At 35.1% G+C, this 20,656-nt stretch overlaps 1 protein-coding gene across 1 annotated transcript; it reads right to left on the bottom strand.

Moving 5' to 3' along the window:
- Positions 1 to 12,645: 12,645 nt before the first annotated feature.
- LOC100916527 (zinc finger protein 501-like) lies at positions 12,646 to 18,943 on the bottom strand. Its single transcript, XM_031947469.1, has 2 exons — positions 18,689 to 18,943; positions 12,646 to 14,509 (listed from the first exon to the last, which is right to left on the bottom strand). Exon 2 carries the CDS (start codon positions 14,448 to 14,450, stop codon positions 13,092 to 13,094), a length of 1,359 nt encoding a protein of 452 aa, XP_031803329.1. The 5' UTR covers positions 14,451 to 14,509; positions 18,689 to 18,943; the 3' UTR covers positions 12,646 to 13,091.
- Between the last annotated feature and the right edge of the window lie 1,713 nt (positions 18,944 to 20,656).

Raw genomic sequence — 20,656 nt, 5'->3', positions numbered from 1 at the left:
TAGTCTAACTATTGACCCGAGTTAGCTATTTGATGTGCTTATCTTAAATAAAGAAAAGTAATAAAAATTGATTTAGGAATTATCTTATCATTTACCAGCTAATCATCTGAGTTAAAATTTGGTGTCTCGGCTAAATTCTGCAAGCTTGAGCTAGTGATATGATATGCTGTCTCAAGCAAAAGGTGGCTATACTAAAATTTTCTTAAGACATAACATAGTCTAATACCATGGTACTTTTTATGAGTTGATGGTGTCTGTGGCAGATTACACTGGGATTGATATTTTACAGGCAGTAGCTCAGATTTAACATACTTTGAATACACTCTATTAAATTACTACTGCACTGCTCACACTATCAGCTAGAGTAAATCTGCTATACTGGTTTTACTTTTATTGACTCTGATTTCTTGGTTTTGTTTTCATTGAAAAAAGTGGATATAATTGTGAAGCAGAAATATCCTTGAAAATACACAATAATTTTGCCCACTGCTTTGTGCCCTCCTGTACCAATGAGGATCTTATGCAACCTCCCCCATGGGATACAATTTAGAAAACTCTTCTTTGACAGATGTGTTCATCAGTGATGTCATAGGAATTTTTAAATTTCCTTTTATTTGTCTTTATTATTTGGGTTTCAGGGCCACCTCTCCTGATTAGGAAGTTATTTGGTTGGCTGAAGCCTGTCTCATGGACTATTAATATTAAGTCAAAGCCTCAGACATTGCTGAGATATGAAGTCAAAATGGATCCAAGGCTTCCCAAAGTAATTTAACTTACTTTATTGGTGGAAATATTCCAATTGGATCTAATTCTGTGGTTATATTTAGGCATACAAATCTTCCCTCTCCATTAGCAAACCCTAAATTTTGCAAACTTGTTTTTTGGGGGGTGGTGGTGGTGGTAAATTTTCCTTTTATTGATTTTAAACTTGAATACAAAATGAGAAAAGAAAAAAAAAACATTTTCATGTATACAGAAGAACATAAGAGAGGATTCAATATAAATTTCCATTTCAACAAATTTCCATGTTAAGAAAACCTTTAAGAGAGGATTCAATATAAATTTTCATTTCAATAATTTTCCATGTCAAGAAAACCTATATAATAAATATTACCCTTTGTTTTCAAACCTGCCTAGTTTTTCTTTGCTACCTTGTGGGTTTTCTTTTGTTCTTCACTGTGTACTTTTAACTTTATTTTCCCCTTTTCCTAAAGAAGGCTACAATTAAACCTGGATTATATATACATATTCATAAATATCTATAAACATACATATATGTACACATATACACACATACATATGTATGTGTGTGTATATATATATATATATGAATATCATGCTTATATTTAATTGTTGTTTTTCTGAAGCATATCTTTATTCATAAGTCTGAATCTTTCATGTTTTTCTAAATCAATCACTTTATCATTTTACACCACAGCAATATTCTAACCCAATCACACCCTATCTGAGAGATTGTCTGTGAAAGTTTCCCCCTTCTAATTTTCTGCATTCCTTCTATTCTTGACTGCCTAGGTTTTTGTAATGGGCTGAAGCTCGAGTTGATGCACTGAAGTCCCAAGCCCATGAGGCTAAATAGTAATTGGACTATACTCTATTAATATATATACTTGGAGAAAGAATGCCCCCCACCCACTCTATGTGCAAATCCTGATGTATTATATAAGAAATGACGATTTTGGTGGGTGGAGGCAGAGGGGCAGAGAGGAGCAGAAAGAGACTGCTGGCTGGCTTCTAGTCACAGCTGCTCACATTGCTATTGCAATCCCCTTCATTTCAAAAAGAATAAAGATTGAAGATTTTCCCTTAACCTGAATTCCTGACTCTGGCTGATTTTAAAATATGCCGTCATCACATGTTTTATTTATACAAGAAAATTTTTATTTAAAATAATCAAAATTATCCATTTTATACTTCAACAATACTCTCACATTACAATATAATTTAAGATCTGATATTGCTAAATCTGCTTCCTTTGCATCTTTTAACCCTGGTTTCTTTGTAGTTCCTGACCTTTTGTTCTTCTAAATAAACTTTGTTATTATTATTTTTTGATAATTTCTTGAAAGATGATGTCCAGGCTCTTTTTTGGTCATAACTTTCAGGTAGACCAATAATTTTTAAATTATCTCCCCTGGATCTATTTTCAGGTCAGTTGTTTCTCCAATGAGATATTTCACAATTTTTTTTTCCTATTTTTTCCTTTCTTCCTTTTTTTTTTTTTTTTTGCTTTTGCTTTATTGGATCGATTTTTCATAAGTCATTAGCTTTCATTTGCTCAGTTCTAAGTTTTAAGGAATTATTTTCCTCAGTAAATTTTTGTATCTCTTTTCTCATTTGTCCAATTGTGCTTTTTTAGACATTCTTCTCCTCATTAGCTGTTTATATTTTCTTTCACACCAGTCTCAATTCTCTTAATTTTTCCTTTATCTCTCTCACTTGATTTTTCAAAATCTCTTTCTATAACCTAAGACCAATTCTTATTTTTCTTGGAGGCTTTGGATGTAGGAACTTTGACTGTTATCTACTTCTGAGTGTATGTTTTGATATTCTTTGTCACCTTAGTAACTTTTTATGGTCAGAATTTTTTCTGTTGTCTGCTCATTTTCCTAGCCTATTATTCTGCTTTTAACTCTTTATTAAAATTGGGCTCTATTTTCAGGGCAGAGGGTACACTGTCCCAAGTTTCAAGGGTTTTTCAGAGATTTTTCTAGAGTCCTGACCACAAGCCCAGTTTTCTAGCCTGGAATTGTTAGGATTGTCTCCACCTCATTTTAGATGTAAGATCTAGTGTGTTAAAGCAAGGGTCCTTCCTCAGTGCTAGTAAAGAGATTTCCTGTGACCAAAGGCCTCTTGGAAGCTGCCACTAACACCACTGCCTATACCCACTCTTGATTTGCTGATTTCCCAAAATCCTCTCACCCTACTGAAAAACTTTTCCTGCTGACCTTGCAAATCATCTTTGGTGTCTCGGGGATGAGAGGTCTAGAGACCACCAGTACTACTGCTGATTCCGAAACCCCCTATGACAATTCTTGTTTTGTTGGCACTGCCAGCTGTTTTGGGGCTATACTGGTGCTACCTGTTCTGGAACAGGTGGAATTCCACCCTGATGCCATAGATCTTTCCTGCTGACTCTTTGAATTGTCTTTGGCTGGAAAGTGTTTTACTCCTCTGTAATGTCCAGGCTAGCTCTCTGGAAGTCCTTCGAATGGGCCTTGGTTCCAGTAGAATAATAATTGCAAGAATAGTCAGGAATAAAGTCCAAAGTCTTTATTATCTCCTTCACAGTCTATCTCCTTCACCTGGGGCCAGGTTAGCTTTCTGGGAGACCTTCAGGCAGGCCTTGGTCTCAGTGAGAAGTGAAGGATGACAGGCCAGCCACCCTGAGAGTCTCTGTCTTCAAGTTTCTTCACAAGTCCTCCTCAAAGTCTGATTCTGACCTCTTAAATACTCTATTACAATTAAATCCATTCATCATACTGAGTATAAGCCAATCATTATATCACTAGGGAACCATTATTTGTTGTAAGATTAAATCAATCATACTGAACTAGAGAACAATTAATCACCATGCTAAACTAGATAACCATTGTATTATTAATTCCACTGAGTTAACACCTTGTTGTAAGAATTCTTGCCTCAGCAATATTTCTCCAGAGTTCTGGCTCATTACCCTTCACCTTTTGGGGTATTCTGATGCTCTAAAATTTACCTATAGTTGTTACTTAATGGAATTTGGAGTAGTTTGGTGGAGAGGTTGGGAAGTTCCTGCCTTTACTCTGCCATCTTGGCTTCATCTCCTGTTATTTTTTCCTAACTCAGTAAGCATATTTTTTAGCAAATCAAAGGGAATGACATTGAATAAATAAATTAGTAAAATTGTCATTAAAAATTATATTAGGTAGGCTTTGCTTACCTAAGTCTTTTGTTTTGGCAGATATAATCTTAAGTATTTTACACTGTCTAGTTATTTTAAATGATTTAAAATAATATTGAACAATATTGTATGCAGTTTCCCAGTTTACTCTTTTGATTAAATTTATTTTAGCTTTAACTTTGAGATCATAATTACTACCTCTGCTTTTTTAATAAAATAAATTCTATTCCAGCCTTTTATCTTTATATCTTTCATTTTTAGAGCCTTTACTGAATGTAACATATCATTGAATTCAAAATTTTAATCTGTTATCACTTTCCATTTTATGGGCAAATTCATCCTAATCACATCCTAAGTTATAATTACTTATATATTTATTATCGCCTTTGCATGTGATTCCTAAGGGGTTGTCAGTAACCTCTGAGAAACTATAAGAATGAATGAAATACTATTTCAGAGAAATATTGTCTCAAGTTTCAACATAGGGAAATGAGTATGAGTTTGACTTTGATTCCTGAAAAATTTCTATAGTATAATTATTTTTAAATTTTTGTTATTATGGGCTTGACAAATTCCAGCAAAGATAATCATTTTCACATGTAAAAAAAATAGAAAGAGAATTGCACAAGATGTGAATCACATACAACTTGCCTTGCTTTTTCTTAAATGTATAATCTAGTTTTCTAGTCAAGCTTGGGATATTTTGCATAAAATTTTTCCATTGTTGGAGAGAATGCTGATACAATGCTTAATCAAGAGCTTGGAGAAGAGAGATGGTCTTCTTTTTCTTCTATGAAAGAGGACATGCTTTGTTCTAATCTCTCTCTCTGGCACCAACTCCAGGCACATGCTAGTTAACATTGATTGCTAGAGGGAAGATACAAATGGATTTCAATAGACTAAAATGATGGGTCAAGTCTAATCAAATGAAATTTAACATCCATTTAAAAAATGTTGAGTTTCAAATTCTCTCTTCTCCCCCTCCACTGCCCTCTCCCAACCATTGAGAAGGCAAACATGCTATCAGTTTAGTTATACAAAACATTTCCATATTAATCATGTTTTTAAAAAGAGAGAGAGAAAAAATGCTTCTATCTACATTCAAAATTCATCAGTTTTCTTTCTCTGGAGGTAGATAAAATTTTTCATAAGTTCAAATTTAAGATGAAAAATTTAACTTTACAAGAACAGAATCAAAGAGATATGGCTAGAAGATAGTTCACATAAAAATGATCTGGAGATTTTAGGGGACAAATTTCAATATTGCAAATCTCAATAGCATTGTAACACGACAGCCAAACCTATATATGTGATTCTGTTCAAGTCAATTCACTATTCTGTCCAATATATATGTTGCAACCCTTTGAGCTACCTCTCCAAATGCAGGAGTGTTGGCATTCCTAAATTTGTAGATTGGGATTTCAGTGGCTAACTACTCTTAGGTTTCTAGTGGGGTACCCATTCCTACTATTATAATTCACAAGTCCTCACCAATGTCCTTCCTTTTAACAGCCAGTCAGTAGACATCATTATTTCTTAGACGAAACATTTGTTAGGATGGCATAGTAAAAAATAGTATCTAAAAAAAAATTCCATCCATAAATTGGGATTTACTCTCCCATAAATCCACATGGCACCTGTGGAAAAAGTAGACATAAACTTAGAATATGATGTCAATGAGGCACATATGTGACCAAGACAACTTTCAATTCTATAACTACTGGATCTAGAAGTCCTTTTTCTCCAGTGGAATCCTCACATAAGCTCTCCTTCAGCATAGCATTTCTAGTGGGTGTGTTGTTCAGTTAGGCTCCCAGTGTCTCTTCCTCTATGCAGCTCTACTCTTGATTACCCGGTCTCAGTTTCTCTTGAGTCCATAACCAGATTTTCTTCTTTGTTGCCAGAGATTCCACTATTTGAAGCTGCTTCCAGATTTTAGTGATTGTTAAACATGCATATTCATATATGTCTGGAGTGTATGCCTTCCACTCTTTCGAATGTATATCGGACTCTAGGAAACTCACTACTGAATTGTCAAATGAGATATATCTTTTATGGCAAGTATTCCAGTGTGAAATTCCATAACTTTTAATATTTATGCAGAGATTCCATTTTCCACTTGATCCAAACCTGGACTGACTGGAACTGGCTAACTCTCATCAGGACTTAATTATTTCATCACCTCCTGACACCCCACCTCCAGACTTGGCCAATTTTCAGTTCAGTCATTCTATCATTGTTTCCCCTTCGGTTTCAATAAACTTAAAATACTTTGTAATACTTTGTTTCACACCTCACTTATGAATGTATCCTTTGATTAAGTCAACTGAGTTGGAGGATGAGGGTGGGAAGAGGGGAAGGAATCAAATCTTCCACCTTTTTGTGGGAACAATAATACTTGTCCTGACTGTTATGATGGGATAGGGCTGTCAGCATAGGTATAACATGAGGGCACCAATACCAAGGGAATATATAAGGCTTCAGTTTAAGAAATATTAGTTAAGCACTAGTGGTATGCAGAGCACTGTGCTAGATGCAGGGAGAGAGGTACAATGTTTACATAAAACACATCTGTTCTCATGCAACTCATAACATATTAGTTCTAAAAGACACAAATATTGTTTATTAAATAAAAGTAATGATTCAAAACTACTCATCATCTCATGCAACTCATAACATATTAGTTCTAAAAGACACAAATATTGTTTATTAATAATAGTAATGATGATTCAAAACTGCATCATCATTCTTAGCAAGGTCATGAGTCAGAAAAGATGGATAAGCTGCCTTCCCCTTGCCATCCCAGTGATTTTATATCCCAAGCTGTCATTAATCAAACTCTATTCTCTCCTTTTCCTTTATTATACTCAACCCCTTTACCCTTTCTTCACCCCTGAAATGTCTCATTCTAATGTTGCCAACTCCTTCCCCTCTAATCTTAAGTAACAAATCTGCTTTCATCTCAAACCTCGTACCTTTCCATTCATCCATCTTCTTGCATTCACTGAATCCTTCTTGGCCTCTCTGCAGCTCTTGACACTTTTGTCATCCTGTTTTCTTTGATTCTAGGGTTTTTCTGATACTAATCTCATCAGGTTCTCCTCCTACCTAACCTCAAGTATTTTTTTTTTACCAGACTGAATTTTCACACGGATTATACCCATTAATTGTAGTTGTCACCCAAGGATCTGGACTGGGTTCTCTTTTTTGCTGTTTTGATTATTTCATCAGCTACCATGAATTCAATTATGATTCCTGTACTTATTCCTAGATTTACTTATTCTGCCCTAATCTCCAGCTTCACTTCCTCATTTACCTATGGACTTCTCAAACTGGATGTTTTATACACATTTTAAACTCAATGTGTCCAAAATAGAACTCATCTTTTTCTCAACCCCCTTCCTCCCCCGCCCCCCTTATTAATTTTTCTGTTACTATGACAGCCATTTTCTCAGTTACTCTGTCTCATAATCTAGTTGTCATTCTCAACTCCTCTCTTTCCTTCCATATTCAATCAGTTGACAAGTTCTATGAATTTTATCTTTGTAAAATCTCTTGTATATACACCCTTCTTCCTTTTGACACTGCCATTACCTTAGGGAAGGCTACCACCTCGTGCATGGATTACTGCAATAACTTGCTGATTAATCTTTCTGGATCTTCCTAAACTAAAAATCTGACTCTCTCTCACACACATGCATGAATACATACACTCAGTATATCAAAGCAATTAATATAAATTCCAAATGCCTTTGTATTTTTTTATATTACAATGTATATTGTTCTTCTGTTTCTGCTTAATTTGCTCTGCATCATTTCCTATGACTTCCAAACTCTGCTGTTATTTTTCTTTCTTTCTTCCTTTCTTCCCTCCTTCCCTCCCACCTTCCTTTCTTCTTTTCTTTCTTCCTTTCTGCCCTCCTTCCTTCCTTCCTTCCCTCCTTCCTTCCTTCCTTCCTTCCTTCCTTCCTTCCTTCTTTTCTTCCTTCCTTCGTTCCTTTGTTCTTTCCTTTCCTCCTTCCTTTCTCCCTTCCTTCCTTCCTTCTTTCCTTCCTTTCTCTTTTTCCCCCTGAGGCAATTGCAATTAAATGACTTGCCCAGGGTCACACAGCTAGGATGTGTCTGAGATCACATTTGAACTCAGGTCCTTGACTTCAGGGTTGGTGCTCTTTCCACCACACCACATAGCCCCTGTGTTATTTCTTAAGACATTAAATCCACACATCACAATTTATTTAACTATTCCCCAATTGATTGGCATCATTTTGCTTCCAGGTTTTTTGCTATCACAAAAAGTGATAGTACGCATATTTTGATATTTCTATTATACTGGATTGAATTTGACATTACAATTAATCAGTGTGACTTTGTTTTGTTTTAATTTACATTATCATAGTTATTTGTATTCTAGTTCCACTTACTTCAGTGCATCAATTCATATAAGTTTTATCATGATTCTCTGGATTTCTCATATTCAACATTTCTTAAGGAATAATAATATTCCATTCCATTCACATGCCACAGTTTGTTCAATGGTTTTCATGAAGTACAATGGACGCCTACTCTGATTCCTTGTCATACATCTATTTGAGTTCATTTCACAAATACAATATGTGAAATATTAAATAACAGCTTTACTTTTCTTTTTGGCTGAACTTATATAGTTTCAGAAGCTGTCAAGAGATAAAGAAATCTAAAAGTAGCTGCATTAACAATATACCTTTTGTAGATTTAAAATAGAAAGGAATGTCTGACCCCACATAACATTATATATATATATATATATATATATATATACATACATATACATACGTATATACATGTATTACATATATGTAGATATAAACATATAAATATATAAGTGCAGTACCCTTTGTGGGTTCAGTACTTTTGTTTTTGTTACCTTTGTATTCCTGGGCCACAAGGTCCCTAGTCCAAACTCTCAAAGAGTCACAGTAGTGAAGAGAAGTGAACCTCTTAGCTCTAAGGATATAAGGTAGATCAAGAAGCAGTGATGATTGTATTACAGACTGCAGCCCAACACCTTGAATAAAGGCTTCAAATTTCATTCCTAAGTCTGTTTCTGCCTTAGTCAACCATTGCCTTAGAAACGCTGAAAAGTGCAAACATTGAGGACGTGTCACCAACATACATCAAAAATGGAATTTTTACTCTAAACAAGGGAAAAAGAAAAAGGTAGTCTGATATAAAGATAGAGAAGTGACTGTGGAAGGATCAGGGAGACCTAGGTTCATGTCCCATCTCTGACATCTAGGAACTGTATGTTTCCAGGGAAATCATTTAATCTCTCATCACTCTAAGTGATTCTTTAAGAATATCATTTGTGGAGAAGGTTCCCATATACATTGAGAAACAAATTTCCTCATCAAGAGTTTCTTAAATTGATGAAGTCACAGATGCCCCTCCCTTTTTTCTTTTTATTTATTTCTTTTCTTTTTTTTATTTATTATACTAATTTTTATTGATAGAACCCATTCCAGGGTAATTTTTTTTTTTACAACATTATCCCTTGCACTCACTTCTGTTCTGATTTTTTCCCCTCGATCCCTCCACCCCCTCCCCTAGACGGCAAGCAGTCCTATATATGTTGAATATGTCGCAGTATATCCTAGATACAATATATGTGTGCAGAACCAAACAATTCTCTTGTTGCACAGGAAGAATTGGATTCAGAAGGTAAAAATAACCCGGGAAGAGAAACAAAAATGCAAACAATTTACATTCATTTCCCAGTGTTCTTTCTTTGGGTGTAGCTGCTTCTGTCCATCATTGATCAATTAAAACTGAATTAGGTCTCTTTGTCAAAGAAATCCACTTCCATCAGAATACATCTTCATACAGTATCGTTTTTGAAGTATATAATGATCTCCTGGTTCTGCTCATTTCACTTAGCATCAGTTCATGTAAGTCTCTCTAACCTCTCTGTATTCATCCTGATGGTCATTTCTTACAGAACAATAATATTCCATAACATTCATATACCACAATTTACCCAACCATTCTCCAATTGATGGGCATCCATTCATTTTCCAGTTTCTAGCCACTACAAACAGGGCTGCCACAAATATTTTGGATGCCCCTCCCTTTTTAAAAATAAGGTGGACAGAGACAAATATCCATATCATATTGCTGTTATCACATAAACACATCTATGGATGCTGGTAGCTTTGTGACTACCAATAGCTGTCAAGGAACTTGAAAGACCTGACAGAATCATAGCAGCTGTTTTCTTAGCTCTGACCTTTCAATTAGGTATCCAAATGGTTGTTCTTATAATTTTCAAAATAATTTTGGTAAGTTATGTGTCTATGTAAAACATCTTTTTTCATTTCTCTGATGTTCTGGCAGAATAACAATTTATTTAGAAAGTATGTTACCAAATAGTGGAAAATAGGAAAGAATGATTATTCCTGCAGTCTCTGAAAATTAGCTCCTCAAATGCGGAATATACAACTTAGAAAATGCTGGATCTTGAACTCAAGCTCTTAAAATTACTCAATAGTAGCCCCTTCTCTCGAGATCCATCAGAGTTAAAATTCTTCTATCTACTCTAATACACTAAGCACTCTTTCCAAAGTCTAGCTCTTATTGTCCCATGAGCTACCAAATCACTAGATATTACTTATTATTGTTTATTTTACATGTTAAGAACATTTGGAGGGCATATTTTATCTTTTATTCACATGCAGACAAACACACACACACCTCAGGTTCATAGTAGATATTCAACAAATACCTATCAAATTGATTCATGATTAATTCAACAAGTATTAGAGAGCTTACATTAGTTTATGATGTTTTCCTCATGGCATCCCAATGGTGGATAGTACAAATAGGGTCTTTCTTTTTCAATAGGGGAAAACTGAGGCCAAAAGAGATTGAGGTCATTTAACTAGTAAGTGGAAGACTCAGAATTTAAACCCAATTCTTTCTGACCTCTGAGTTCTGTGTTCTTTCCATTGTACCAAGAAATATGGCACATGATTTGCTATTCAAGAATTTACAATACAATAAAAGAGATAAAATATTCAAAAACACATATGGGAAGTTAAGTAATGAAAAATGGATATTGCAAGGCAGGGCATAATTAAGCCAAATAAATCATCCTGATAGTAACACCACAGGAGTTCAGAGGAAGGGAAAATTTTTGTTGTTTATATTATTTAGTGAAGCATTATGGAAAGATGGGATTTGAGCTGGGCTTTAAAGACATGGATTCATTCAACAAACATTTAATAAACACCCCCTTTATACAAAGTATAGTGCTAGGGACATATTGACAAGAATTGTTCTTGTCTTCAAGGGGCTTAAATTCCACTGGGGGGATATCATCTGTACACAGATAAATAAATACAAGATAATTTGAGGAGGGAGAAACAATTGACAGGATAAATTAAGGAAAAGTTTAACAAAGAAAATAATGGCTAAGCTGAGTGTTGAAAGAAGCTAAAAATTCTGATAGGAAGAACTGAAGAGAGAATATGTTTTAATTGGGTGGGATAGTTTGTGCTAAAATGAAAGTGAGAGATGAAATTCCAAGTTTAAAGAACAGGAAAGAGTCCAGTTAGGTTGGAATTATAGGGTACATGAATAGGCACAATTTGAAATAAAGCTGAAATGGGAAATTACAGCTAGATTATGAATTTCACCATGATTTCAACATGAGGTTGAATTTGTATTTTATTCTAAAGGTAATAGAGACACTATCAGACTCTAATTTGCTTTAAGATGATTTTAGTATTTATGTGGAGGATAAATTGAAAAGAAAGATAGCAAGAAGAACTAATGAAGCTAGTAAAATAGACTAGCCAGGAGGTGATAAGAACTTGACAAAGGATACACTTTGAATAGACTGGTAAAGGGTTTAAGAAAATGTGGCCAAGAGGGAATGCACAGATATGGTAAGGGGACAGTAAACTGACCAGTCTATTTGGAGCAGAGGATACATATTGAGGAATAACTGACATTTATAGTTATTTATGTCTCAAAACAAATCTAAGAGGTAGATACTACATATATTGCTATATACATTTTTTCAAAGGAGAAAAAAAGTAATCAGGGTTAAGTAATCCTATAACCACAAAGCTAGTAAATGTCAAAAAGGAAATTTGTATTTAGGTGTCTCTGATTTCAAATGCAAGAATAAAATCCAGTTGCTGCAGTAATCCAGAATGAGGACATTTGATTCTTTCTCTAAAATTAGGCTTGAAGAAAAGGTTGGTTAATTATTCTTTCCCTTTCAACTCCCCTAGTCATACCCTCATTCATTCCTTCATTCCAAACATTCTTTCTTACTTCAAATCCTGATATTCCTACACATTATTTAATTCCTCTTAATATTTTTCAGATCAGCACACAAGATTGCTCCCTGGGTTTGGAAGAATTGATAAAAATATGGTCATGTACTTTCCCTGTGCCCCATACATTTATGTGTTTTGAGATTCTCAATGGCAGGGACTACATGATATATGTCTTTCTTTCCCATAGAGTGCCTTATAATGACTCAGTAGATGTCATTAACTGATTAAAAAAAGAGAAAAGCATCAAAAAGCAACCCTGAGATTTTGAACCCAAGTAACCAGGGGAATGTTGGTGCAATTAATGGAAATGAGGAAGCTAGGAAAGAAAACCATGGGGGAAGATGATTAATTCAGTTCTAATGTTGATTTATAATCACTCTATGCCTGCTGCTCCTTTCCCTTCCCTCTCTTCTATCTGTTTCCTTGCAGACCATCTAGACTTCTAGGTCCTTTAAAAAAAAAAAAGTGGGGAAAGGGAAGCCACATCTTGAATGACAACATCCTTAAATTTAAGGATGCAAGAACTTTTTGCCCCAATTCCCTGTCCACATTCCTAAATTTCCACACCATTACCGAGGCAGAGCACAGGTAAAGAAAAAAGGCATATGTACTAAGTTATGAGTGCAATAAATTACTCTTGGCTTAAGAGCATTTGCTGGATTCTTCTATAATTACTCTTTTAGTTCGCTCTCTAATCATAAATAGAGTTTAAAAGTTGACAATAATTGAATATTATTCTGACCCATCCACATACAGACTCAGAGAGTTAAACTGTGGCCTGGGGGGGTAACCTTTGGGGTACAATTGAAGTAGAGGCACAATGTAAGTTAAACAATTTTTTAAAAGAATTAAAAAAAATCTCACTCATAAGATTATGTTTTTGAATGAATTCTCCTGTGGTGAATAAAATTGGAGCTATAATTAAAAGTTTTTCCACATTCACTACATTCATATGGTTTTTCCCCAGTATGCATTCGTTGATGTTCAATAAGTTGTGTTCTTTGCCTGAAAGCTTTCCCACATTCACTACATTCATATGGTTTCTCTCCAGTGTGAATTCTCTGATGTTGAATAAGTGTGGATCGTGCATTAAAGGCTTTGCCACATTCACTACATTTATAGGGTTTTTCTCCAGTGTGAATTCTGTAATGTTGAATGAGATGTGAATTTTGACTGAAGGATCTTCCACATTCATTACATTCATATGGTTTCCTTCTATTATGTATTATCTGGTGTTGAAAACTATGTGTTCTCTGATGTTGACGAAGATGTGAGCTTTGTCTGAAGGCTTTCCCACATTCACTACATTCATAAGGTTTCTCTCCATTATGTGTTCTCTGATGTTGAATAAGGTTAGTACTCTGCCTGAAGGCTTTGCCACATTCATTACATAGATAGGGTTTTTCTCCAGTGTGAATTCTATGATGTTGACTAAGATTTGAGCTCTGGACAAAGGCTTTTCCACACTCATTGCATACATATGGTTTTTCTCCAGTATGAATTCTATGATGTTCAATCAGGATTGAGCGTTCACTGAAAGCTTTCCCACACTCATTGCATTCATAAGGTTTTTCTCCATGGCATTTTCTGTAATGTCGAATCAGGTTAGAGCTCTGAATGAAAGCTTTTCCACATTCACTACATTTATAGGGTTTCTCTCCAGTGTGAATTCTCTGATGCTGAATAAGATTAGAGCTCTGAATGAAAGCTTTCCCACATTCATTACACTCATAGGGCTTCTCTCCAGTATGATATCTTTGATGTCTAGTAAGGTCTGTACTCCCTTTGAAGGCTTTCCCACATTCATTACATTCATGAGATTTTCCTCCAGAATGAATTCTCTGATGTACCTTAAAGGTTGAATTATAATTTAAGAAATTTCCAGATTCATCAACATGTGAATTATGTTTGAAATTTTGAGCATATGTATCACACTGAGGGAGTTCCTTTCTTATAGGAAATCCTTTATATGAAACAGTGTTTGAATTCAGATTGCAGTTTCCTCCACACTTGTCATATGTCTGCCCTCCATCTACTATGGAGATTTTCTCCTGGATGATTAACATTGGCCTGAAATTATTCTCCTTGAAAAGAGATTTCTTCAATCTCTCTATGATATGGCTTCTTTTTTCTTTCCACAGTATAGCTTCTCTTTTCCAGGTTTCTCCAAGCCTTAGTCCCTTGGAAACAGTCCTTGTGATTTTTTCTGCTTTCAGCCATTGTGATTTCATTTCTTCTGAAATTTCATTCTTTAGAGATAGTTCTTTGTTCTGAATCCTGGTGACACAATCTGAAATGATAAAATCATAAGGTAAATATCACCTGTTTTTTATTTTGGGACAAAGAAAACTATTAAATTAGAAAGATGAAAATCTATATTAAAATTATTTCCTAAACATGTATAGAAGAATTTGTACATATTTAACATATATTGTATTACTTGCTACCTAGGGAAAGGAGAGGGAAGAAAGGAGGGAGAAAATATGGAACACAAGGCTTTGCAAGGGTGAATGTTAAAAACTATTTTTCCATAGATTTTGAAAATAAAAAGCTATTATTAAAGTTTTTAAATAAAATAGAAAAAACTATTTCCTAGAAGTACATGATGTTGAAATATTTGAGGATCGGTCTTATAGTAGGGGAAGAGAACAAGGAGAATAAACCATTAACCTTAAAGGAAAAGGTGATCTCAGACAATGAAAAGAGTTCAGGATGGAAGGAGTTGAGAAATGAGAGGAGAGACGCACAAAAATAAGCTAAGTATGGTAGAAATGGTAGTCACAGGGAACAAAATGATTCCAGAGATTGAGAAGAGTACATGGAATAAAATGGAAATATAGCAATGATAAATTTAATGTGTTAATATAAATTAAATAATTATAAAATATATTAATAATAATAAAATAATAAATTTAATGTAAGATACTGAGGTAGAGACTAATAGTTTAGAATTCCCTTGGAAAAATGAATTTTTGAACTCTTGGTGAACCCAGGGTAAGAAAAACAGTAGTCAGGAGGAAGGAAATGGAACCTAGAAGATAGGAACCTAGGAACAACTATTCCAAAAGAGAAGGATGAGAAAGATGAAGACGATAAGAAAGACCAAGTCTGGCTTTTTCTAAAGTCTAATAAATACCACCAATAACTCTTATTTAATAATTTAAAGACTTCTTACAATTTTAAACTTTACTTAATTATTAAATACTCAACTTTTCCCATGTGCTTACTATTATTGATAACTTATAAAATCTCAAAAAGGCTTCATATTTGCTTCAAGAAGAGACAGGTAGGAATTAAAGATTTTGTGAAACCATATTCTATTCCACAAAGGGTTTAGAAGGAGAAAAAGTAGTTAGCAGTCAGAAGATACCAAATAAGTCCATTCTAAGGGTCCTTGGGAAAAAAGGAAAAAGATTAAGGGGGTTTGACCCAGGATTAAGACAAGTCTCCAGTGGTTTTAATGGAACACATATTACATTCATATTGCTTCCCTCCTGTATGGATTCTATGGTGTTGGACCAGGGATGAACGAGCAGAAAAGGATTTTCCACACTTACTACATTCATAGGGTTTTTGTCCACTGTGTATCCTCTGATGTTCTACTAAGGTTGAATTTTTTCTGAACACCTTTTCACACAAAATACATTTAAAAGTTTCTCTCCCACATGGACTCTTTGTTGGACAATTTGCTTGGAATGTTGCTTGAAGGTTTGACTAAATGTACACATGGAAGAGGTCTCTCTTGCATTATGACTTTCTGGTGTCTAAAAAGCTGTGGGCTTGAAGTGTCTCTCTTCCAAAATGTATTACATCCTTGTTATCTACTCTCAGCAAGAGTTTTCTTGTGGCTTGCAGCAAGTGGTTTGAAATGTATCTTCTGGGAAGGAAATTTCCGTAGCTCTATGTTTATGGAGTTTCCCTGACATCCCTCTAATATCTCCTCACTTTCAAAAGCTTCTTTGAAATTGTGTCCCTGAGCAACATTTGCTGTAAGTTTTTCTGATACCACCACTTGGGATTTCAATCCATCAAAATCTTCCTGTTTTGGAGTCACTATCTCCTTTTCAGTCCTAGTTTCATAGCCTGAATCACTGAATAAAAGGAAGTGAGATTTGTTTTTTATATACTCCTGAAATAAAAACAGGAAAGCACATATGGAATGACTCTCTTAGGATCACGGTAGAACATGCATTGTTTGGGACAGAGAATAGCAAGAAAAAGGAAAAGGCAAGTTAAAGAAGTCCAGAGGAGTAAGGAGGATGGTAGACTATCTTCACACCATGCTTTCTGAATACAGCCATTTTGCACATTCCTTTCTCTGAAGAACTTTTAACTCAAATCCCTGGAATTTGGGATTTTGATGGATGACCTTTCAATTTATCCTGTCTGCAATAAGATTTCAATATCACTTCTTAGCTAGGCAATAGCACTCCTGTTATAACTCTCATCTTCCTTCCATTGGAAGTTTGGACTCTGCCTTTGGGATGCTTGGCTCTGGTATTTTACTAAGGCACAGACTTCCATATCACTTTCAGGACACCTTCCAAATTACTTCGTTGTCCCTGTCCCACTTTCCCAATACCTTTTATGCATGATTTTTTCCCCTATTACAATGTAAGCTTCTTAAAGGCAGAAACTATCTTGTATTTGCACATCTCCAGTGCTTGGTATACTGCCTGCCATGTAGTAATCATTTAATAAATGGTTTGTCCATGTTTGTCTATCTACTTAGATTTAGTGGTCAGAATAAGGAGAGACAATAGAAAGAGGACGAAGAATAGCAAGCAGATCATCCAAAGGGAAGGAATGATGGCCCTACTTGGGTAGAAATAGCACAGAGAAAAAGAAGACTCTATGAAGAATGGTGAATATCATGGCCAGGAAATAGGCTAAGTTTGGAGAAAGGAACAAACAAAAAGGGAGGGAGGGAGAAGACTGATGAAAATAAACTTTTAGTGTCAGGGAGAATATGAAGGGTAGGAATAAAAATACTTCCATAGTTTAAATACTTTTAAAATTCTCAATGGCAAAATATAAACTTCTTAAATGTTTTAAATTTAAATTTTAAATTAAATGTTTTATGGTAAGGTATCACAGACAGTGGAAGCAACTGGTTGGTTCAGTGACTGCAGCATGGGGCTTAGAGTCAGGAAAGCCTGAATTCAAACTGGGCCCCAGATACTTACTTAGCTGTGTGACTTTGCCTTAATTTATTGAAAAAGAAAATAGCAAACCACCCCATTATCTTTGTCAAGAAAATTTCATGGACACTACTAGTAGGCTATAATCTATGAGATCACTAAGAGTCAGATGTGACAGATTTAATAAACATTCTGTTTAGAGGGTGGTTATTGGAAAGTGAATCAAAATCATATGATTCCAATAATTTTTTAAAAAAAGAAATATCATGGAAAATGAGAAAAGTGAAGGATAACTCTTGCCCTTATGGAGAAAAAAGGAGACTATAAAAACCAGGGGTCCAGAATTTGGCTTCAATTTCTGGCAAAATTCTAGAGCATATTTCAAAACAAATAGTGAACATCTAGACAATGAAATGATAATCATGTAAAATCTCCATGCTATTAATTAATAAAATGTCACATTAGCCTAGTTCCCTTTCCTTTCTTGACAATAGTACATCCAGATATTGTTACATAATTTAATCTACTTTGTCAAGGAATTTGATAAGGTTTTATGCTATTCCTAAGGATAAAACAAAAAATTGTGAAATAAATAGAACCAGTTATAGATTCAGAACTGCTTGAATGATCAGAGCCATAATTGTCATTAATAGTTTGGAAGGAAGTCCATGATAAAGTATCTGTTTACTTTACTGCAGACTGCACACTGTTCAACCTTTATATCAATGATTTGTATCAAGGATCAGCTGATAATGTTATCAGCTTTTCAGATGACACAAAACTAGGAAGAATAGCAAACACAGAAAATGACATAGTAAAGAACCAAAAAGTCCATGACAAGCTAGAATATTAGACCAGACCATGTCAGATGAAATTTAATAGGAATACATGAAAAGTCAGGAATGACTGGGTTAAAATCCTACTATTGATAATTAATAGTTATTTAACCCTAAATTGCAATTTCCTAAGAGTTATCTACTAAGTCATTAAATGATTGCAATCTGCACAGATGGAAACCCCCAATCTAGGTTCCCCAATTTCTCAATGCCCAGATCTAAATGTCTCCATAAATCTGCTCTGAATATTTCATTCCACAACCTTTATGGCTTCAGTCCTTGGATGCTAGTAAATCTCAAACTACTCGTTATTTTACTTTAACTGGTTTATAGTTATTTCTGATGTCCTAGCAGTGAGCTCTCTAAGGGTAAACTCAATCTCATATTGCTTTTGAACTCAGTCCGGGCAATGTTACTCAGTATCCAATCACAAAAATGATTAAAAAATTCATTTTCAGTACCTGAATGAAAGGTCCTCATTCACTCACTTACCTGAACAGTCATTGCTTGGGGTGTCTTTCCCTTCAGCTGCCTGTGTATCCAGGACCCATGGTGCATTCCCTTGCTCCAAATGGGAGATCACATCAGGTTTAGATACTGGAAATCCTGCTTGTAGATAAGAAAACTAGACCTGGAGACAAATGCTGGGTATGCTAAGCTATCCTAAGTTCCATCTTAGCCTCTTGGTTTACAGGGGAAAGTGAAGGACAATGTCCAGAGATGCCATCTCATGCTATCCCAGGGAAAATCTATGCTTATAGGCTCCAGAGGGGTTTTGGGGAGAAAGCTAGTCAAGGAAGTGATGAGCTATGCGCACAAGTAACAGTTACTTCATGAGTTCATCCTCACAAATAAGGAAAATCCCATTTCTGGTGATGTCTTCATTGAACCATTGGAAAACATCCTGGGTTAATGGCAATGAGGCCAGGACTTATATAGAGAACTCAGGGATTAAGGTTCAGAAATATATGAATTCAGAGAGAGTTCACTGTTCATTCAAATGAAGATTTGCACAGAACAGAAACATCTTGTTTTTGAGCACAGATAGGATTGAAAATCTTTGGTCCCTGAATTCTAAGGCCATACCCAATTGAACCCTTCAGACAAAACAATATCAGTTTTGAGTCCCATGAAAGAAGCCTTACCCAAGGAGATCAAGTTGCTGTAATTTTCTAGCATCACATCCCTGTAGAGGTCCCTATGAGCAGGTCCCAGATAGTCCCACTCCTCCTGGGTGAGGTACACAGCAACATCTTCAAATGCTATAGACACCTGAAATGACATATTCCTTCTCCAGCCCCATTGAAAATTGTACTACTTAGCTCTAGAGGGAGGAAAGAAGTTGAAAATCTTGTAGAAGGATAAGAGACTTAAGGAAAAACGTCTGACAATTCTCAGATGAAGAAATTGGAAGCATTTCTAGTCATGTAAAAAGTTGCTCTAAATCACTATTGATCAGAAAAACACAAATTAAGACAACTTTGAGGTACCACCTCACACCTCTCAGATTGGCTAAGATGACAGGAAAAGATAATGATGAACATTGGAGGGGATGTGGGAAAATTGGGACACTGAAACATTGTTGGTGGAACTGTGAATGGATCCAACTATTCTGGAGAGCAATTTGGAACTATGTCCAAAGAGCTATCAAAATGTGCATACCCTTTGATCTAGTGGCCTACTGGGCTTATATCCCAAAGAGATTCTAAAGGAGGGAAAGGGACCCACATGTGCAAAAATGTTTGTGGCAGCCCTTTTTATAGTGGCTAGAAACTGGAGACTGAGTGGAAGCCCATGAGTTGGAGAATGGCTGAATAAGTTATGCTATATGAATGTTATAGCATATTATTGTTCTATGAGAAATGATCAGCAGGATGATTTTGAGAGGTCTGGAGAGACTTACATGAACTGTTGCTAAGTAAAATGATCAGAACCAGGAGATCATTATACATGGCAACAAGATTATATGATGATCAATTTTGATGGACATGGCTCTCTTCAATAATGAAATGATTGAGGTCAGTTCTAATGATCTTGTGATGAAGAGAGCCATTTACACTCAGAGAAAAAACTGATAGGAACTGAGTGTGAATCACAACACATTTTCACTCTTTTTGTTTTTTTTGCTTGCATTTTGTTTTCTTTCTCATTTTTGTTTTTTTGATGTGATTTTTTTTTCTTATGTAGTATGATAATTGTATAAGTATGTATACAGATATTGGATTTAACATATTTTTTAAAATATCTAACATATATTAGGGAAAAAAAGGTCTGAGATGTAGGATAGTGGTTTTCATAATCACATGACTCCGGAGCAAATTACCCTTAAGATTGTACTTTGATACCTTGTAGTGGAGAGATGACTGTGGCTTTTGGATGCCAGTGACTTTGCCAGTGGAGTAGAAATTCTGAAGCAGGTCCTACCAAACTAACCAGGTTTCAAGTAGGGCCCTCAATAAA

This window comes from Sarcophilus harrisii, chromosome 1 (genome assembly GCF_902635505.1).
Source record: "Sarcophilus harrisii chromosome 1, mSarHar1.11, whole genome shotgun sequence".
In the NCBI taxonomy this organism is placed as follows: Eukaryota; Metazoa; Chordata; class Mammalia; order Dasyuromorphia; family Dasyuridae; genus Sarcophilus; species Sarcophilus harrisii.
This window is presented reverse-complemented; position numbering and strand designations above follow the sequence as displayed.

Bases quoted from the DNA above. Each gene is read 5' to 3' on its own strand.
- LOC100916527 (XM_031947469.1), bottom strand. From the start codon at position 14,450: ATGAAATCACAATGGCTGAAAGCAGAAAAAATCACAAGGACTGTTTCC.